We start from the raw sequence: 22,424 nt of genomic DNA, 5'->3' as shown, positions 1-22,424 counted from the left end.
GGCTGGCTGCATGGCAGAACAGGATGGTCCAAGAAAGTTTCATGCATCATTTGAGATACAAGGGATGCATCTTAAGCTTCTCCCCTCTTGAAATCTTTTGATTTTTCCTCCAACATTTGTCATCCTTAAGTATCTTGAATTTTTGCCATAAAGATATTTAGCCTTTGCCTAAGTGAAAAAGCAAAACAAAACAAAACAACAACAACAAAGCAAAGAATAGGGCTGAGGTGCTGAGGACTGATTATGATCCTAGATTTAAAACTTTGTATTCAACTGTATCAGAACATTTTATTCAGATGGACCCAATTTACCACATTATTCCTTGTGATACAGCAGGTTTCTTGCCATGCCACAAATGAGATGTAGCATAAATCCAGAAAAGTGTAGCATTAGCCCACCATCAGGGAGATTTAATAGCCTCAGGAACTAACATAAAAAGACAAAGTTAAGAGATGGAAGAAATAGTAGAGTAGAGCTGACTACCCTACTTGCCTGGTCTGTGAGGGCAGGGCCTACTCCTGTTAGGTAAACTGTTTTGCTGCTTTCTGCAAGTAGTGCTGAGATCTCTTGACTCTCAGAAGAGGGAAAACTAAAGATGGATGATTAATTACTGGGTAAGAAGTTAAAATTATGAGTTACTGACATGGCTGAAGTCTTCCAGCTGTGCAATCCTTCCTCAAGCTGCATACATCCATTGCCTTCCTTGTGCTGGTAGTGGTGTTCATCTGAATCCAAAGTGAAGCAATTTAGAGTTACATTGAAAGCAAGCTTTTTGTTTTGTTCTGATTTTAGAGTGTTCAATTACTCCATGTTTCTAGACTCTAGAATCTCACTAGTGCCAGTTCAAAGTGGGAGCATTGGACTGCATAATTAAATTATTATTTAATTAAATATAATTAAATTAAAGCTCAAGTGGCTTGAAGTCCTCCTCTTGCCCTACAGCTGCTTTTCCATAACAGGTTTCCTTCCTACTCTTCATCTGTGACTTTCATATTCTTATCAGGATGAAAATTGAGTCTTCAAAAATCTCAATTTTTTTAACAGAATCCCCCTGAAAGTGGTTTTGGAGATTTGCCATCTAGTCAGTTCTCAAATAAACTAACATTTTACTGATACTGCATGTTGTTAATCTTTAAATTACTGATCTTGTGCTATTAATTTGAATGCTTTATAAAATATCTTTCAATGAGGGATTGATTGAAGAGGTTGTGGAGTCTCCTTCTCTGGAGATACTCAAAACCCGCCTGGATGTCATCCTGTGTAATGTGCTTTAGGTGATCCTTCTCAGCAGGGGGTTGGACCAGATGATCTTCAGAGGTCCTTTCCAACCTCAGCCATTCTATGATTCTGTGATTTCCAATCAAGCCCAGTCTTACTAGCATGAAGTTGTGTTTCTGGACAAGGATTATTTTCCACTGAAGTACACTGACAATAGCAAATTATAGTCCTAACTTTAGTTTAGTAATTTTTGTATCAGCATTTCTACTCTTCTGAGGCCCAAGACAAACAGCCCCATATCAACCTACTTATCTACCCTTTTTGGATAATACACCTTCCCACTATTTATTACATAAAGTTAAAAGGTTGAAGGAGTTCTTGAGACTTAGCAGGCTACCGCTGTAAAAGTACATCAGTTTTTGTAGTCCAGCACATATAAGAAGGGGTTGTGGTTGATTATCTTGTCAAAATAATTAAGAAATTATGTACAAATGAGATAACCGAAAACAGTTTTTCAGTTTTTCATACAACCCCAGAGCAAGGACTAAACAGCCAGCCCTGCAAAAACCTGTGGAGAAAACTGGTGTTATAAAGTGAATGGCTGATAACACAGTGCAAGGTATTTAGTGTGTCTGAGTGTATGTGGAAAAATGGGATTCCCAAGAAAACAAGCCTATTTGCACAATGGCAGTCCTGAGCTGTCCATGACCACTCATGAACATGTATTTGGAGTCAGAGTAAGTAGATCTATGAAAATGTCTGATCATTGCTACATGTAGAAGTCCCCGAAACAAGCAGAATACTGGAAATCAGAAATTACTGAAAATAGAACACAAGACTGGATAGGACAGCTATACAGCTAGAAAAGGTTGTGAGAAGATGGTCATTATGATCAAAGAGCTGGAACAGCTATTTTAGAAGGGATGCCTACATGCAGGATTCATCTTACTTTCTCATAGGTATCTGCTTTTTTGCATTTCCTTTTGAACTGGTCGCCTAGACTTCTAGAGATTTAGTGAATGCAGTTCATATGACAAAAGACAATCATGTGGATAAATTAGTGGGCAAAAAATACACTGAGGGCGTTAAGTACAGATACAATTCATCCAGCACAGCCGGGCTTACAGGAGACTTAGTGGTGGAAGGTGGGATCCTGAGGCATTGGAATGGTCTGCCCAGGGAAGTGGTGGAGTCACCATCCCCAGAGGTCTTTAAAAATTGTTTAGGTGTTGAACTTAGTGATATGGTTTAGTGGAGGACTTGTTAGTATTAGGTCAGAGGTTGGACTTGATGATCTTGAGGTCTCTTCCAACTTGGACAATTCTGTGATTCTGTGATTCTATCAGGAAGTAGACAGAATAGTAGTAGTAGACAGTAAAAGAGCAGCAATGGAAGAGACTGGCATGTGAGGGGAGAGACAGGGCACTGGGCTGGAGGGCAGCTCTGGGGAGGAAGGTGAAGGGCAGGAGCAACACCAAATGGCCTCTACACATCCGGGGCAAAGACATGCCCCATGCAGAGACAGCTCCTGGGCAGCCGCCCTGATGCGAGGAAGGTGGCCCCGGGCCCCACGCAAGGTGAAGGAGGAGGGACAGGGCTTTCCACCCGACCCCTGCTCATTCTGGTGAGACACGACTGGAGGCCAAAGCCTGAGGGGAGGCCAAAGCCTCGAAACAGCAGAGAGAAAGGCATCAGGGAACGGGTGAGGGAAGGGTTTATCGGAGAGGACTGGCGAAGCACCCGGGGGGACAGGGATGGGGCGACGAGGCTGCTGCAGGCGAGTAACGAAGGGGAAAGCCGGGCCGGGCCGGCGGAGCGGTGCTGGGGCCGTGCGGGGACAGGGAGGGCGGCCGCGGGCCTCGGGGTGCGACGCTGGGATCCGGTCCCGTTCCCTGTCCCTGTCCCTGTCCCCGGCCCGGGGCCGCGGGCTCGCGGCTCCCCCTGGCGGCAGCTCGGGCTCCTGACGGGGCCACAGCCGGCGGAAGCCGAGGGTGGCGGAGCCGGATGCGACGTGGGCGGTGGAGCGGAGCGGGCCGGGCTGTGCCGAGCCGTGCCGAGCCGTGCCCGGGCGGGCCGAGCTGTGCCGAGCCGTGCCATGGAGGCTCTCTACCACCAGACCAACAAGTTCGTGCGTGCGGCGCTGCGGCGGGCGCCCGTGGTGGCCCCGCTGCTGTGGGGCGGGGGCCGGGCCGCGTTGTGGGAGCAGCCGAGGCCGCCTGGATGGCGGCGGGGAGGGGGCGGTAGCGGCCGGGACCCCCCCCCCCCCCCCCCCGAGGGGCTGAGGGGAGCTGGGCCGTTTCTCGGTCGCAGGGCGAAGCCAACCCGGGTCCTCCAGGCTGAGCGGGTCCAAAGTCCCGCCGTGCCTTTAGCCACGTCAGGCCCGAGTCAAGGCAGGAGTTCCTGGCTTCAGGTTTTAAAGTGTGGGATTACAGGTGCTCACTGAAAATAAAAGTGATTCTGTTTTACTACATAAGCGTGAATTTAGGGCACGCTCGTTTGCTAGGGTTTTTATGGCAGTGGGCTTTGATCATGGCCGGGGGCAGCATTTAAACCCTCTCAGGAAACGTGTCGGTGAGATACGAAACGGTTTTGGAGATGAACGTAGTCTGGTGAGGTTTAAGTGGTAGGAAAAATGCAAACCACAAGTAAGGCAGAAAACCTGCCAGTGTGGTGGAAATAACTCATGGGAAAGAGGCTAAAGGAGGGAGTTAATCCAAATATTCCACCCTTGTTAATGGGTTTTATTAAATAATGTGATAGGGAAAAGCTGGAAATCCTGCTGTTGATCCAGAAATGAAAGCTCGTGATATAACTGTTGTTGATAAGGAGAATGCTTTTGCCTTTTCCAGTTTCCATATTGCCTTGCTCTGATTGTAGCTCTTGAGCTCTGCTTTTTATTGTAGTTTATTGTCAGTCTGAAGGTAATCTCAATTTGAAAACTCTCTTCCCACCTTTTCCCAGACCTACTATATTTTCCTCCATTAGAAAAATCCTGGTAAATATGAAGTGTCTTTTTCTAATACGGTTGCCAGTGATCTGATTTTGTTCTTACACATGGATTTCTAAACAGGCATTTTAAAAGCAGTGTGAGTCTCAAGATGTCTGAGGCATCCTAGACAAACTGGTTGGGAAAAAAAAAAACATCGAACAAGAATGGGGTGCAAGATACTGGATATTGAATTGGTTCTCTAATTAACTGAACATGTCATAAGTACTGTAAAAGTTGGAGTTACCTGTTTAGTGTCACAGTGTTAATAATAATAATAATAAAAGTAACTTATGAGTGAGTATTTTCACTGAATATTGTCCTGGCCTCCCAGAAATTTGAGGCTTTTTTTTTTTTTTTCTTGAATTTAACAGCTATCAATGTGTTTTTATTTATTTTGGTTTTTGTTCTGTCGCTGCTTCTGCAATGTCAGGAATTTCTTCTCTTCTGTTTTAAGCTTTCTACTTAAATTCAATGCCTCTGTGATTTATGCATTGTATGAGATGCTGAAAGTCATTCCTTCTTCACCTTCCCCTGTGGCATTTATGCTCAACAGTGTCTCACTGCTATTATCTGCAGTCCAGACTGAACAACTCCATTGTGTTAAAGCTGTTTAGTACTTTTCATAATCTTTATAGTCCTTCCCTGATCCTTTGCCTGTACCATTATTTTGTTTGTGAGAAGGAGGTGACAAAGCTTGCACTGAAGATGCGTACTACTTATTTCTGCAGTGCCGTAAAGGTGTGGTGTCTGTTTGCCACTTTAGTGGAGTATTTAGGTAGTATTTCACTGCAGACCTGTTATTAAGGTCTCCTTTGTACCAGCTCTTCTACCAATCAGACCTTCCCTCTGTTATACTTATTATTTATGAGTTCCTATTGTGAATCTGATACCTCCATGGTTGTCTTGGGGTAGGTAGATCTTAAATGACATTGAGCATGCCAGGTGCGTGACATGAGAGAGAACCTCAGTTCAGGTTACAATACAAGAAGGGAGCTAGAACTGGATTGAAAGTCACTGAAGGAAAAAAAAAATTAGTTTCACCTTGATTTTTATTTTAACACTGAAAGTTACTTTGTAGATGCATATTAATTGAAAGCACAGCTGTCTTCAAACTGAAGATTAGTGGTTTTTTTAGATGTTTAGTGATGGGCTGTCTGCACTGAATACCATGTATCTGATTCTTATTATGTTCTGAAAGGTGCTTTTAAGAGAAGCTAGAGATTAAGATATTGAAAAATTGTTTTTCATTTTATGGATGTTAACTGACTTATTTTTCTTTATTTGTCTTTTGATAGACAAGTCCACGAAGTCCAATCTTACATGGGACGTCTGGAAACTTCAGACAAACAGTCAGTACACTGTAAGTAGGTAATTAGAGGGAAAAGTCCCACTCCAATACTGATGTAACCTGAACCTTCAACCTCGTATGCTTTATCATTATATTTACAATCATTACTTGAACTAATTTGGCTTTTCAGTTACTACGATCAGCAGGTGAGATGAAATGCTGATGTGGAATGCATTAAAATTATTTTACCATTTGACTTGATTAAGGTGATGTCTTGTAGGACAGAGTGGAAAAGACAGAACAAAAATTTACTGCCACACAGCTTCCTATGGGAGGTAGCTCTTGAATTGAGAAGTGGTGTTTACTGTAAATGCTTCTACAAGTATCTTGAACTGGGAATGTCAGATATTTTTTGGTGCTGTTAGATTTTGATGCATTGTCAGAGTGTGCTGTAGAGACATATGTTATAAATGGATTAAACGAATCAAATTGATCAAATTGATGCACATATGGAGGTATAATATAACACATAGATGTGTACAGAATTGCAAATTCAGACATCACCAAGCTAGTTTTTTAGAAGCTGAGAAGTTGAGAAATGTCACTTGATATCTGTCCTATTGTTAACACTGTTCCTTAAGCATCCAATAATTGGCAAACTTCCCAAAAAGATTCTTAGTCCAGTTTCTGGGGAAAATACTGTCGTTTGATGTGCAAGAATTTAAGCAGGATGATTCTAATGGCTCCTGCTTGCATGAGAGTCCTGTAGAGACTTGCATCAGGTCCAGAGAACCTGTAATTCCATTTGCTTATGAGAAATATGTGGAACAACTAGGTCTGAAATTGTCTCAGTAAGTTTGGACTATAACCTTGTGTTAATAAAATGACTGTCATAAAATAATATGATTTATTGTGGCAAGATTTTTCACCATAGTGCAGAATTGGCAAATGTATTTTGGACACACATTTGAAGTCTGAATTCATGTAAAACTAGTTGCTAATGGGCATGATCAAAAACTTTTGAAGTGAAGCCATACTAGATACAATTACCCACAGGTCGACTGACTTCTGTTACCCTAACTATATTCATGTAGCATGACTAGAAAAGGCTGTGATAACTTTTCCTATCAAAAAACAACAACTTGTCTACTGGTTCTATTTTCTATGATGGTTGTTGCTACCTGTACTGTACTGTGCTACCTGCATCTAGTACAATGCCAGATGACTTCCTTGACTGTAGTTCGTTAAATGTGATTTTGGAGCCCCTTGAAAATTAGCATAACTTGCTGTCTTGCCTCTGCTACTTGAAGCGAGAGATGGGATTATGTACCATCTTATATAGTCAATAAATGAACATACTATTTTATATATAAAAGCACAGGTCTGTGCTCTAGATATTATTGTGTAGTCAAGAATTTATGGGAAAAGGAGCTATCTTTAGTCTGAAGGTCAGGAAAAGGAGTCAGGAAATCAAAGTTTCAGTTGCAGCTTTTTTTTCCAGCTTTGGGCAAATAACCCCTTCTTGCTCAGAAAAAAACATAAGATGACCAAGAAAGTAACACTGTTGTTTGGACTAGCTAATGCTGCTGTAATTGTCTATCTGCTGTTCTGGCTGGTCTTCTGTGAAGTTTAGCTGTACTAAATGATGGAGAAATGAATTAGGATGATGTGATTGATCTGTGTTTATTTATTTAAATAAACAATATTTATTTAAAGTTGGCTATTCTTTGATTGTGTGAAATCAAATTGTAAAGAAAAGGGGTTTTATGTGCCGTTTCCTTTTTGGGTACTGCTAAATGGAATTTTCTGGAAAGTCTTGAGGTACTTTGGAGGAAATAGTTGATTACTAATGCTTTACTGTATATCTCTTTAGTCTAGAAAAAAATAGGAATAAACAATATCTCTTAAGATTTTGTCTAAATGCAAACTAAGAACAAATTGTGACTGTTAAGGTTTGTTGATTATTCTAAGACTGACCATGGTAGTCCAGGAGTTGGCTTCAGGATTATCTTCATGACTGCACAGGCATGATGGTTCTTCAGTGTCCTCTAATAATCATTCTATGGATGTGCTCTGGAGGGTGCATACCTTCAGCCTTGCAAGCTCGCTTTCTTTAAGCACAATAATGACAGATGATTAAAGGTCTCCCTGTGCAGTTCAAGCTGTGAAATGCTGGATTGTCACACAGTTAGAATATGTGGTTGTTGAATGAAGAAGGGGTTAGTGACTTATACCAGGCTTTGCTGTACAATAACAGTAACTGAAAGCATATGAATCTTTTTTTTTTCCTAGTTGTATGTGCTTCCCACCTTACCAAAGTAAAAGTATTTGAGTTTGCATTTTGATCTCGTCTCTCTGCTATTTCTATGCACACATTATCAGAAACAATAGCAAAGTAGACGATCACGGAGGCAGATGTTATATGTCTTGTTTTCCCACCTGTAAGGGCTCCCCAACCATGAGCATGCTTTTCCAAGCTGTTTGTCTAGTCTGCCAATTCCCATCAACTCTTCTTTTGGTTGCTTTGTCAACCTCCCATGCTATAGGTGTGGATAATGGAACTCTTTGTTAACAGTTTTCAGAAGTTAGGATTGCCAAGAATCATCTTGGCTATTAGCTTTTATGAGCAAGACCTGAGAAAACAGGAAGGGGCTGTAGAGGGCAATGTGGAACTTTTAAGTCCTATTATATAGACGAGACAGGGAAAGAAGTTCACGAGTCTTGAAGGAGCAAAGGCTTTCCCTGTTCCCTTCTCAGAGGAGGGTGGAAAAGGCAAGAGTCTCAAACTAGCCAGTTAAAGAAGTGCCTCTTCATGATTTGTAGAGTTCTTAGTTCATCTGATTTTTTCGTTTGTTTGTTTCCATCCAGCAAGAATTTGTGTCTTTCAGTTTTAAATACTGGTTTGAATGCTGTGGTACTTCTGCCTTCACTCAATTTGCAGTTCTTTAATTCAAATTAGAATATATTTTTGTTTCCTTGCAGTAGTAGAAAATGAGATTCAAGCAAGAATAGACAATATATTCAGCAACTTGGAACGTCTGGAAATCTTGTCCAGTAAAGAACCTCCCAATAAGCGACAAAATGCTAAACTGTAAGTTCGCTTTCTTTGCTTTAATAATGGTGTAGTCTTTGTAGTTATTTTCATTAAATTTATTGTAGAATAAATTTTCCTTTTCCTTTTCATTTGAGTTGAACCTTTTCACATTACAACTTAAATCTCTATGCTCAACTGTAACAGAACTGAGGCACAGATGCAAAATCATTTTCCTGCATTTACCTGCAGACTGGTGATTGAGCTGGATTCATGGCTCTGTTCTGAGATGAGTACTTTGCTGCTTAGCAAAATATAGCACTTTGATGCTTAAATGACATACTGAGTTGAAATTATTTTGCTTTTAATGGTATTTGTGGAGGTAAGGAGTAAAATTACTTCAGTAGGTGTCATTTTTTCTGAAAACTTTTCCTAGCTGTTGGTGGCTAAAATAAGGTTTCAAAAATTAACACTAGTTTGAGCAGCTTGGATCAGAGACCATCAGAGCACTTTCCATTCTAAATTGTTCTGTGACTCTGCTATTAATTTTTAGTCCCAATGCTGCCTTAGATCGGGTGGATTTCATGTCACCTATATTATAAAGGTCACCATCTGAAACAGCCGTCTATGCTTTCTTTGTAGTTAACTGAACATTTAATCAGAAACAGTAGAGTTATGGACTTGATTTATTTTACCCTAATGCAAATGTGTCCCCTATTGCCAATTGGCTTTTAGGTACATTTTGTAGAAACTCAGCCTTAAGAACGTGATATTAATTAATGAAACTTGAAAACCTGATCTTTTGCGTGAATAGGTCATAAAGTAGAAACTGTTCAAATCCTACTGTCTTTTCAAATCTATGTTAAATGAAGAATATATATATATGTAATCTCTCTGAAGAGACTTGTCGTGGGGTAGGATGTACAAGATAGCTCAAGAATTCTGCTTCACATTCTATCTTTAGCTTGCAATTAAATAATCACCTGTTTACTAGTAAAATGAGGCACAGACGATCTAAGTATGGAATGTAAGCGTAACATTGAATGTCCTTTATCTTTTAGATGAGTAGAATCCATTATTCTTTGTATTTGTTGCTGTTAATTTATAACGCTCCATTATTCATTAAAAAGACCACAAAAGATTGGTATTTTATCCCTGGGAATATCTTCCTGTTGTTGATCCTGTCTAGCCGAGTTGACCAGCTGAAGTATGATGTTCAGCATCTGCAGACAGCTCTGAGGAACTTTCAACATCGCCGTTACATCCGGGAGCAGCAGGAACGACAGCGAGAAGAGTTACTAGCACGTACATTCACTACTAATGTAAATATTCTTTATTTTAGATTTCTCAGTTTTAGTTGCCTTAACCGTTCAGTGAAGTTTTGGGCAAGACCTAGGCTTAACTATTAGTTTGCTGCTGTGTGATGGTTCAAGTGGATTAAAGATAGAAAAGAGTAATAATACATGTTGAAAAAGTACAACTCCTTCATGAGGAAAATTTGGTCAAAAAAGAGGCAATAGTGAAAGACTTGAGATTGCTGCTCCAATTTTATCCAGTGCAGCTCTACCTGACTTTATATAGCAGTTTCAAAAAGTTGAATGAGGTAGGTAACAAAGAATACATTTTAATTGGATTTGTGTCAAAAGTCTTTGTCAAATCCTAGGACTTGAAAAATGTCTGGAAAATGCTTATGTTTATCAGTGGCTTTTATGCACACTGCTGTTAGTAAATGCCAGCAAGTTTTCATTTGTCCAAATATAAATTGTGTAGCTGGGTAAAAAACCTTCCATTTTAACTATAAATGATTCAAAAGTTTTTAATGACAGGTATGTGTTTCAACCTGTTCTTGATCGGTCTGAGTTCTTCCACTGATGTCTCCCCCGGCAAATTCCCAGATAAATTTTGCTCTGAATAATGTAGGTTTGCTTTCATTCTTTGCTTTTCTGTGACTTAAAAGCACGTCTTTTTTATCTTACTGTTTGCTTTCTGTGCTGACTTTCACTGTTAGGACAAGAAAAAATGCAATGTGAATGGCTATATTTTCTTGAGATTTTGGAAGTTCACTGCACTACTCAAAGCCCAACATAACTGACCTCTTGCATTTTGTTGGCTATTTCAAAATTATAAACAGGTCTTGAAATGAACACTGGAACTTGAAACCTGATTTGTTTTCAAAAGCTGTGGTGTTCTGCAAATGGGAAGAAATTTTCCTGTAGGAAAGCTTGTCCAGGAAGAAAACACATGAGTAAATAGAACAGTTTTGAAGAGGAGTAGCAGTCTTGCAAACACAAAATACATGGCAAACTATTTTTTGTTCCTGAACATGTTGAAAGGTGTCTCAAGATGTAATTAAGTTGTGTGATTATTTTGTATTTTTTTTTCTTAACTTATCATTACAAAAACATGACTTCTAAAGTATATTTTCCTTTTAATAGGCAAATGGTGTATTTGTGAGTTACTGGCCTATCTGTTTAGGTTCAAGGTTTACATAGCTATTTATATACTACCCTATTTTATTAAATAGGAATGTCAGGTGAGTGTGTAAGCATTCTGAATAAATCATAGTAGTGTACATAACAGCTCTTGAAAGCTGTAACAGTGTTCTGAATGTTTTAATTCGAAGATAAATGTTGTCTTCAAAGCATTACCTTGAAGAATTCTGGAGAAAACCATTTATAGCAAATGAAAAATATGCTGCCATCTAGTGTCCCTCTGAGGGGGTACAAGGCCAGGTTGGGTGGGGCTTTGAACAACCTGGTCTAGAGGAAGGTTCTCCCTGCCCATGGCAGGGGGTTGGAACTAAGTGATCTTTAAGGTCCCTTCCAACACATTCTGCGTTTCTGTGAGCAAAGATTTACTTTGATAGTTTTCTTGCTGCCTTGTGTATAAAAGAAAATCAACTGCAAATTCCTTGCATAGGAAACAGAATCCCTTCTGATTTGAAGTTTAATAAATATCTGAAAGAATAGCCATTCAGATGCAAGTGCTGTTGCTCTGCAGATTCCTGTAAGACAAGATAATTTTTTCAACCTTTGTGCTCTATTGACTTTTGATCAAAGAGTTGTGTACACCGTCGATAGCCTTCTTCATCCAGTACCTTTGACCAGCTAACTGGGAATGGCTCTGTCCTTTATTCTTCATTCTTCATTCTTTCACACTAGGTAAGCAGAATATCCATCTAGGCAGTCAGACACCCAGCACTGGATTGTACATGTGGTTCCTGTATTAAAAATTTTTTCTACAATAATCACCACAGACTACTCAGGGCAAATTTGATATTGTTACATGCAAGTAACCTACAGCTGACAGGTATTAAGCACCTTCTGCCCAATATATGAATTATGCATTTTAGTAGTTCTTGCCAATCTGAGTTTGTGGAAGCAGGTAAGCCAGTATTTCCACACTTAGCTCTAACCAATATAATGATTACTGTTTGCAAAACAATGTGGGAGTTGTGAACTATTACCTTGACTCTCTCAGTGGAGTAGTGTCAGAGAAGATGAAACTGGAAACCTTTTGAAAAGTCATGACATCCTCTGACCCCTTATGTGACCCAGGTTAGAGAATTTTACCCAGTTACTTCCATTTCAAAACGTATATTTTCTAGTTGCACTAATGCATCTTTTCTGGATTTTTTTTTTAAATTATCATTAGATAAGGGCTTGGGTGGTGAGTAAGTGAGACTTTCAGGGATCTAGGTTCATATGTCTGTTTGCCCTCCCCGTCAGAAATTTGCACCTTGTTGTTAATACAAGTTTATAGAATGTCATCTCCCAGACATGTGTTTTGCAAGCCTTTTGTCATTATAAATGTGCTATTGTCTTTCAAAAATCTTTTGCTTACAGTGATCACATGACTTCCTTGTTTAATCCTTTCTGATACTTTTGATCTTCTCTACTGTAATACTCTTTCCTACCTATGTCATAAAGAGATTATGAAAATTCTTAATTTTTAATCTGATCTTTTATCTCCTGAAATCTAATTGCAGTTGAATAGTTAATCAACTCTGCCTTTTGACTTGCTTCCTATAGGCTTCTCTACATTACTTTGTTCACTCAAATTAATATTGTTTTAACATCCCTATTAAAAATAAACAACAACAACAAAAAACATAATCCCACAAGTCCTGTCAAGGGGTGTTTGTTTTTGTGTGTTCTCTTTCTGGATCTATGAGTATGAGTGAGTAGGCAAGGTAACCAAGACCCTGCATTTCCCCTACAGGACTCTGACACCACCATACCGATCGACGAAACATTACAGTTTAATGAATCCCTGCAGAATGCCCATCGTGGCATGGATGATCTTATTGGCAGTGGGACCAACATCCTTCAGGGGCTGAGGGACCAGAGAGTGACATTAAAGGTGGGGGCATCATTTTTTACCAAAAAGACCCCACATTTCTGCATTTAAGATAACCAGGCTAAGTAGAAGAAATAAATAAGTATGGTAAAGGCCTAAACTCTGATTTAGCTAAGCCTAAAATCTTTATATTTTGTCATTTTACTAGGAACATATTTAAGCCTTTTTTTTTTTTTTTTCTTTTTTGTATGTCCTGGTAGGCTAGCAGTCTTCGTCTGCACAGTAGTCAGTATCTGGAGTGCTAAATGTTGTGTTTTATTTTGTTCTGTTCTGTGTTTTTTTTTTTTTTTTGATTCGTTTGTTTTTCTTCCAAACGAAGAAAGCAATGGCTAGCTCACAGATAAGACGTTGGTACAGGTAAATATCACTGAGAGCAACCACAATGCTCACATAAAGTACTTATGTTTAAGTTCAGTAATGGAGATAATACTCAAGTCTAAAGTATCTAAACAATATATATCTTCCCAAATTACTGTTAAAGATAATGAATGTTTGTATTTTAATTTAAAGACTGTTTAACTGGTGTGAAATTTTGAGTTAAGAGTTCAAAGGTACAAAAAGAGAATCGTAGAATCATTGAGGTTGGAAAAGACCTCCAAGATCATCTAGTCCAAACCTTTAACGTAGTACTAAAGTCCACCACTAAACCATGCTATTAAGTTGAGCTTTTTAATAAGAAGTGTATGTTTGGGGTGGGAAAGCTAGATCTCTGAAAAGGGAAATTCCTATCTCTGTTGTGCTCATCTTAAATTGGGGTTAACTATTGCTACCTGTTTTGTGATTTTGCTGCTTTGGCATGTAGCTGTCAGAGCATTTAGGCATTTTTAATTGCTAAATTTCTATGCAGATATTCATAAATCCCTACATGTAGTCAGATGAATCACATCTCATATTCCATGGATTGTGTAGACTAATGTACCACTGGCTTAAAAGGCAGTCTAGCCAGCTTACATACAGATAGCTGAACTGTAGACACATACACATCTTGCCCTGAAAGTGCATAGACATTTTGCTGGAACAAATTTTAGTACCTATGGTACACGTTTCGTAAGGGTTACCAGGGACAGGTGTCTTCACAAGGCAGCATTGCAAGGTGTTTCCTTTAATCGTAATGTCCATTGCTGTTTACAGGCTGGGTACTTCCTTTCTTGATTACAGATGTCCAGGCTAGCTGGTGTTCTCAAAACACTGCAGGGTATAACGGTAATTATAAATGTAACCCCTTTTCTACTTAATACTCATGGATGCAAGGACTCATCACCTGAGTGTTACACTGATGCATTACAGCAGAGTTTGAAGTCCAGGTCTTTCTTCTCTGAGATGAAGGATAGCTAAGGCTAAGATTACTTGTTCACTGACCTAGTGAATATATATTTCTTCTTATACAAAGGCAGTCAGTAGAAAAACTTATTGTGGTTGTTAAGCATTCATTCCTGAGATAGGTTGTAGCTGAGTGGTCTAGCCATAGGACTAGTGGAAACAAAGAGAGGTTCTGTTAACGTTTTCATGAAGCAGACATGGAAAAAAAGGACAGGGAAGGATGGAACATTAGTGCCAGGAGAGGATTCAGGGTTTTGAATGCTCTTTTGGAAAAGCAACTTCTCTGAAGTCTCACAGCCTTCTGAAGCAGGGTTTTCTGTTAAGTGTTGGGGCCTGGAAGTCAGTTTGAAAGACCAGGTCCATTTATCCTCACCATGGTGATAAGGATTCTTTCTGGCAGCACCCATCTTCTTGCAACGTATGATGGAAGTTGGTCCTGCCCAGTGTCTCTCTGAGGTATGCGTCAGATAATTGCGTGCTGTGAGCTGGGCTGAGCTGTGGTGCTGAGTGCAGCATCTCTGAATGCACATCTGTATGTCACTTGTTTGTCTAGCTTATCTAGAATGGTGCTTTTCATCTACCTGTACCGTTGGGACTCTGCAGCCATGAGTTTTCTAACTTCCTCCCAGACAGAATGATACCAATCTCTGAACAGTGCCCATAGTACATCTATGAGCCTGTATTTCATGCGGTTTCCTTTGACAGTTGCCTTGAAATAAGGCAACTGTCACTGCAGTAGTGACTGGGTACACACAGTAGTGGTGATACGGTAACTGGTAGGATCCACGGACATTCTTAGTACCAGCTGTGTCGTCAGTGAAACAAAACAAATATGGGCCTGCAGCATGCCAGCCAGCAGGCTCTTTTCACTGCTTTTATCCTGAAGAATTTCTTGAAATTGCATTAATTACACTGTTACAGCCTTTTCATTAAACTTGACCACAGACACTACAAGTTTCTGGACCTCCTTTTGAACCTCTTCTTGGTATTAACTGTACTTCAGACCAGCAGGAGGGAAGTTCTGCAAGAAAGGTTGTCTGGAGCTTCAAGCTCTTATTAGACTGTATGTCTGGAAGTGGAACAGAAGAACTTAATTCCTCCATAGGGAGTTCATTTCTCTGAGGTGCTGTCTGTGATGTTTCAGTCTGGACACATTGCTTTGTACCTTTACCTCTTTCTTGTTCTCATGTGTGAATTAGTCTAATAATCCACTTATTTCCAGGGTTCCATGGCTGTCTCTTAAATTGTAGGAACAATATGGCAAAGATGTTGTAGGAACTTAGAGAAAGTTCCTTCGTTTACTGAGGGATCAGAATTCATCACTTGCCACCCATGATAAAATATTCTATAGAATAAGAAGTGTACCATGGAGTTAATTGTTTCTTTGCTGTCTTTTTAATCTTAGGGTACTCACAAGAAGATCCTGGATGTTGCCAACATGTTGGGCTTATCCAATACTGTAATGCGGCTGATTGAGAAGCGAGCCTTTCAAGATAAATACTTTATGATTGGGGGAATGATTTTGACTTGTGTAATTATGTTTCTCGTCGTGCAGTATCTGACATGAGCTACTAAGCTATTGCCAGAGGATATCGTCTTTTGGAGCAAGATGGACTGTCCTCCAAAATGTACTTTCCTCTGAGTGCTGCTTTGGATGAGCCCCTCCTGCGAACTTCAGAGTTTACAAGTCACACTCAGACACGTCATGTGGAAAGCACATAGGGGAACAAATATCTTTGGGGACACTGTAGTTTAAAATGACCCTATAAAATATCCTTAGCCATTACTACTCTCATCTTATTGCCAGTAAGTTTAAGAATCTTGTTAAGTAGGAGGCAGAAGTGAAATTTTTGCCCAGCTGTTAGCAAGTCAGGAGTGTTGGGTAGATAGGGGAGAACAGGATACAAAGGCACAACATAAGATGAAGTGAGCCTTTCCTGTGATAGCTAGAAATGACCCTGGTGAGTGTATTTCCTTTTGAAAAAATGCCACTGTGGAGAATTCTGCAGTGTCTGTGGGCACGCTCCTACAGATTGTGCAAAAAGAGGAAGTGAAGGGTTCCCATTTGCAAATGTACTCTTCTGCTTGGAGGGAGAAGGACTTGTGGGGAAGGGTCTTAACTCTAAAAGCATGGTCATAACCTCTGCTACTTTTTTGTATACTCATACGGTTTTACCCAGCAATCTTCAGTTTAGACTGAAATGCTTCTCATCTTATCTGAAATAAGTTTTGGTATCTTTTTATGTCCGGCTGCTTCCCAGTGGAAGCTGAATGCTGTACTCCTCCCTGCTTCCAGTCAAGTGCAGATCAGTGAGTGCAGATCAGAGATCACTGCACCCAATACCAAATTCAGCCTCCAGAAAACTGGGAGCATTTTTGGTGCTAGTGCACATCGTGTTATAGTGAATTGTATTCATTATCTGAGGTGGTTGGTTGGGGTTTTCTGATCCATAGCTGGTATTTTTGAATTCAGTGAAGCAGGCACGTTCTTGCGGTGTTCAAACTGAAACTCGTGATATTTGTGTTTATAGAGCTGGAATGGGCTCTCTTTTTTTTTTTTTTTTTTTAACATTCAAAATAGCAGTGTGATCATCAGAAGAAGAAGAGTTCCCTTAACTTAGTGCCTTGGGATGGTAAACATGTCCCTTGTCCTTGAGAAGGGTATTTGCATTATTCTCTCTACCTGTGAATTTACTGTGAAAGACATTCTCATACAAATCATCTCACAGAGATGATAGCTTAGATTTTATATCTTCTTGGCTGTAGATATTTATCCACATTTAAACATACACAGTTAAGAAATGCCTCCTATGGTACACATTTCCCTGAAGATTGTGGGAATTCTGTTGGAATGGCCATCATGCAGTTTCAAACAGCCTTCCATTTCAAACATTATCCATTTCAGTCAGCCTTCAGATACATTCTCATTTTGTGTACAAGTCAGGAGCATTTCCAAATATCTGACAGTGTCACGTTCAGATAATGTGGCATTCTGTTGGGTGTTTGTTTTTTTTTCTTTTTTTTTCTCTCTGGAAAGGTTATGGGTCTTTTAATTAGTAACAGTTTACAAATCCTGCATTTCTTTGCTCCAATATGTTTTGTTTTTATAATTACATAGCTTGTTGCAGACTTTTTCTTTTCAGTTACTAATACCATTTCTTCAATTTCAGCTAATATGGGCAATATAAACAGGCTTCAGCAGTGCTTGTTTACATTTGCATGTTTAAAGTATTGACTGATCCATGTGCTGTGGCATAACTTTAAAGCCCAGAATGAGACTCCCCAGTTTGATCAGCTGTCACTATCCAGTCAGCTTTGTGTTTGGAATCCAGGGCAAGTAAAATGTCAGTAGTCAGAGCACTAGCTGCCGCCCTGCAGTGGAAGAGGCCAAGATGCTGTCAGTGCCTAAACAATCCTCTCAGGGGGTTCAGCAGGAGAAAGTGGAAAAGTGTCAGTGGTTGTTGAATATCCTATGTGCTGCACGCCTTCTGGCTGGCTGTTTTGTTCTTAATGTGTTTGATGTTTCCCAGGTATTTAAAGCTCTTTGTTTTCCTCAATCTGCTGCACTTTCTCAAGAAAACATGTTAGCAGACCATGTGCAGAATCACTTTGCATGTCAGCCACAAGGACTAAGGAATCAGAAAGTTGGTTATGAGAGATCATGTGTCTTACTTTATCTTTAATCTAAATTTAGCTTGAATTTATTTTAAATCTGAAATTTATCATGATAAATTTTAGCACAGAATGCACTTGTTAAAACACTTCCTATTAGATCAGTTAGGCACCTTGTGAGGATCCCTGGCAAATCTTCTGTCCTGATCCAACTCTACCTTGATTTTACAACTTTATTGTTTAAAGTTTATATAGTTGTGACTTGGTGTAGCAGGAATCGTCTTATACCAAGGTAAGGACTCTAGTCAATCTGTTTTCCTCTGTTCAGCTTGTGGTATGAGCCATAAAATAAAATTAATGGAACTGGATTTTCTCTGTTTTGGGACTAGACTAACATTTTTATTCATGTTTCTCTGTCCGCTTATTTTTGTCCTTTTAGAGTCTTCCTTGTGTAGGCTAATTTCCCTGTTGTATGCAATGTCCTTGCTATTCATTATTTGGACTTGGGATGTGGGCTTGAAGGGAAGCACTTAGATGACTGGATTTGATGACGTGTAACTTCAAACAAATTTGTACTAGATATTAAGTCCAAAATGACTTACAGGAGCACCTGTGTTATCTCAGATGGCTAATGTAAAACCCTCAAAACTTCTGTCATTAGTGTGGCACAGTAAAAGTACAGGTAGGATCAACGATCAACGTCCCTGCTACCATGGAATGACAGAGCTGAAACCCTGGTGGCTTGTCACGTGTTGCTGCTGCAGCTGCTGTCTCTGAAGTTTTCTTTCTTAAGACTGCTTCTTTCAGTGGAGCTGTTTGCCTGTGAACTTCTGTGGAACAGCAAGTGTTCCAGCTGTCGAGTGGAGTGCTCTCATGAGAGGGCGCTGTGGAAACTAACTAGTCTCTGGAAAAAAAAAAAAAAAACAACACACTTTTAACCAGTATTTTATACATAAGGGGACAAGGGTGGGACATGATGTGATTCATCTGTTGTGTTATGTAAATAAAGATTTTTTCAACTAGAAGTTTTTCTTTTTTATCTTGCCTAATGTTTGAAATGCCCAATTACTTAAGCTGGACAAATAACTTCTTCTGGACACAGGCAGGTGAGGCACTAGGTTTGCTTGGTTGAATGGGGAACCCGTGCCTGAGCTCATGTAAAACAGAAGTTCACGGAAAGTGCAAATGGGTGGCCTGCTCAGGAGGAATGGGTAAATGTTACTCAAGTGTTCAGGGATGGAGCAGCAAAGTCAATTTGAAATTGGCATTGAAACTAGTGAGATAAGGGTTTATATGAATGCACTGCTAGCAAGAGGAAGGTTATGGAAACCAGCCATGAACAGGGCAGGCGTATTTCAGGAAGTATCTGGGTCATGGTGTTTCCTCCTGCAGCCTCTGGGGCTGTTTGCCCACACAGGCAGGAGTGTGTTGGCAGGTTCCGTGAGGGCTGAAGCCACAGGAAGCACACAAGAACAACCCAGAAAAGTCCTACGTATGGAGGGTTGTGGTGCTTCCATCGTGATGGATGGCTACACTCCACCACATCCGCTTTCTCACTCCGTGCTCATCGAAAGAGGCGGGAGAAAAAGTATGATATGAAAGCAAGTAACTCACATGATGAGGTAAGGATAATTTAATTAAAAAAGCAAAGGTTGCAAAGAGAGAAAACAATTCTCAATTATTCATCAAGTGATGTTCAGCCATGTGTTGGGAAGCCAGGTCTCAATACACTTAGTATTCAGGACAGATGTCTTCATAATGGGAGCTTTCCCTTCTCCTCCCCCACCTTCCCAGCTTCTATTGCTGAGTGTAATGACACATCTGTTAACTGAAATGCTTCCTTTGATGTGTTGCCCCACATGATGATGCCATCAATGTATCACCCTGCAAGTGAAAGAAAACTGTGGCCTGCTCACTGCTGCCAAAGGGGTCATGAAAAATGCATTAGCAATATTGATGGTGTGTCGTGGTTCCGCTCGAGTGGGCAGCCAAGCTCCACCACAGCCGCTCTCTCACTCCCCCTCCTCAAAGAGGAATGGGGAGAAAATATGTGAAAAGGGCTCAAAGGTTGAGATAAGGATGAGAAAATCACTCAGTAATTATTGTAACGGGCAAAACAGACTCGGCATAAGGAGATAGTAAGATTTATTGCCTATTACTAACAAGCTAGAGAAGTGAGAAACAAAGGAAAGAAACCAAAAGCACCTTCCCCCCCATCCACCCTCTTCCACTTCCTCCCCCCCGAGCGGCACAGGGGAATGGGGGACTGGGGGTTATGGTCAGTCTACAGCGCTTCTCTGCCGCTCCTTCTTGGTCACTCTCGTCCCCTGTGCTGTGGGGTCCCACCCACGGGATACAGCCCTTGATGAACTGATCCAGCATGGGCTTCCCACAGGCAGCAGCTCTTCCAGAGCTGCTCCAGATATGGGTCCGTACCACGGGGTCCATCCCTCAGGAGGAAACTGCTCCAACCTGGCTCCCCCACGGGCAGCAGCTCCTGCCAGGTCACCTGCTCCTGTGTGGTCTCCTCTCCACAGGCTACAGGTCTGGCCCGGAATCTGCTCCGGCAGGGGTCTTCCACAGGCAGCAGCCTCCGTCGGTGCAGGGCCACCTGCTCCACCGTGGTCTCCTCCACGGGCTGCAGCATGGAACCCTGCTCCACCGTGGTACTCCATGGGCTGCAGGGGGACATCCTGCTTCACCATGGTCCTCACCACAGGCCGCAGGGGACTTCTGTTCCGGCGCCTGGAGCACCTCTCCTCCTCCTTCTACACTGACCTTGGTGCCTGCAAGGTCGTTCCTCACTCCTTTCACTCTCCCAGCTGCTGTGTGGCACAGTGTTTTTTTCCCTGTCTTAAATATGCTCTCACAGAGGCGCAAAACAACATCACTTATTGGCTCAGCTCTGGAAAACAATGGGACCCTTACCAAACATGGGGCAGCTTCTAGATCCTTCTCACAGAAACCACCCCTATGGCCCCCTGCTACCAAAACCTTGCCACGTAAACCCACTACACGGTGGCATACCACTTGGTTGCCTTTGACTCTAGTTCGTACTGAAGTTCTAGCATGTCCGGCACCACAGCACACAGTGGTGTTGTGACTTCATTCAGGCCGTGATAGTCCACTGTCGCCGTTAGACGTTTGCACTAGCCATATGGGACTACTAAGGGTGAGTGAGTCTTGCTGATCACTCCTTGGCTCTCCAGTCAACAAATCAGCAGCTTATGGATAGGACTCAGGGAATCTCAGTCAGTGCAATATTGCTGCTGGTGCACTGTTGAGGTAGTGATTGGCACCTGCTGTTCTTCGACCCTCAGCAACCCCACAACAGAAGGGTCTTCTGAGAGACTGGGCATGGTAGACAACTGTTTAATGTTCTTTATCTCCAAGACAGCTATGCCAAAAGCCATTTTGGGTCCCTGAAATACCCTCTCCTAACGTAGTCTATGCCAAGGATGCATGCAGCCTCTGGGCCAGTCACAATGGAGTGCTTTTGCCACTCATTCCCAGTCAGGCTCACTTTAGCCACCAATACAATTAGCTGTTGTGATCCCCCTGTCAAGCCAGAAATACAGATGGGTTCTGCCCCTGCATAGCTTGGTGGCATTAGAGTACACAGCAATGGTGCTCACTAGAGCCTTGCACTCCTGTGGGTCCTGTGGACCTGATTGATAATACAAAGTTTTCCTTGAGGGGATGCCTTTCCTTCATTCCTGACAGAGGTCACCTAGAGGTGGAGGACTGGTGCCCCTTTTCCCAGTTGCTTTGTCAATGATCCTTTCCCTAGAGAAAGATCCATCTTCTTGGCTTCTTTGCCTTCTAATTCCTGGATACTGGTGCTGGTATTCCAGCATTGGAGCAGGCAGGTGGCAACGTGCTCACCTGGGTGATGATTGAAATGCTTTCCTAGATCTTGCAACTCACTCAGGGATAAGGATCAGGTGGTTTCTGCCTTATGATTTCTCTCTCGTCTTCCTCCTGTTTATGTGACAGCCCTGCTCCAGAGCGGCCTGCCTCTTCCACTTCCTGCTCTGGAACCTCTTAGTGGAGCTACTTCTTCCCTTACTAAACAAGCTGACATCTGCGTCCATTGTTTTGTGTTAACTACAGGGGCCACTGATTCCATTGACAGTTGGCCCTCTGTTTTAGCTACTGTCTCTCTTATTTGCTTGTCAGATCCAGAGGCCTTGTCTTCCCCTTGCAGGTGCTGAATAGTGCTGACTATTGAATGATAAGTGCAGGCCAGGCCCCAGCACAGTGCAGCAAGCTGGAGTTCGCCAGCATTGCCAGGGTCAGGGCATATGTCTTTTAAACATTCTACCATTTTGTTTTAGGATTGCACTTGCTCAGAGGTGAAGTTTAAAACCACTGGCAGAGAGAACCATGACAGGTACCTGCCTGTATCTTCCCACACACCTTGCCACCCATCAACACACTGCCTAGGGGCAGATTCCTGGGTGGTATGCTTAATTAATTGTTTAACCTTAGGAGAAAAAAAAAAAAAAAAAAAAAAAGAAAAACAGAAACATTCTGGAAACCTAGCAATAGGACTATGTTGGTTACCTAACGATATTCAAAGTACTGGAAAGCTATTGTAATTAGCT

At 41.3% G+C, this 22,424-nt stretch overlaps 1 protein-coding gene across 2 annotated transcripts; it reads left to right on the top strand.

Annotated features, from left to right (window-relative positions):
* Positions 1-3,219: 3,219 nt before the first annotated feature.
* Positions 3,220-18,782, top strand: GOSR2 (golgi SNAP receptor complex member 2). 2 transcript variants are annotated; one of them, XM_084301313.1, is made up of 6 exons: positions 3,220-3,342; positions 5,503-5,567; positions 8,478-8,586; positions 9,716-9,848; positions 12,748-12,888; positions 15,611-18,782. In XM_084301313.1, exons 1-6 carry the CDS (start codon positions 3,314-3,316, stop codon positions 15,770-15,772), a joined length of 639 nt encoding a protein of 212 aa, XP_084157439.1. In that variant the 5' UTR covers positions 3,220-3,313; the 3' UTR covers positions 15,773-18,782. The 2 variants fall into 2 exon arrangements, with proteins under 2 accessions (XP_084157439.1, XP_084157438.1); XM_084301312.1 differs by lacking the exon at positions 12,748-12,888.
* Positions 18,783-22,424: the final 3,642 nt, after the last annotated feature.

The sequence above is a fragment of the Netta rufina genome, assembly GCF_964035555.1.
Source record: "Netta rufina genome assembly, chromosome: 24".
Classification (NCBI taxonomy): Eukaryota; Metazoa; Chordata; class Aves; order Anseriformes; family Anatidae; genus Netta; species Netta rufina.
The sequence above is the reverse complement of the archived record's forward strand: the minus strand, read 5'-3'. Positions and strand labels throughout refer to the sequence as shown.

Excerpts from the sequence above, each read along its gene's own strand:
- GOSR2 (XM_084301313.1), top strand. The coding sequence starts at position 3,314 with ATGGAGGCTCTCTACCACCAGACCAACAA. Across the intron at positions 8,587-9,715 it reads AAGCGACAAAATGCTAAACT|CCGAGTTGACCAGCTGAAGT; the intron begins GTAAGTTCGCTT and ends GATCCTGTCTAG. Across the intron at positions 9,849-12,747 it reads CACGTACATTCACTACTAAT|GACTCTGACACCACCATACC; the intron begins GTAAATATTCTT and ends TTTCCCCTACAG.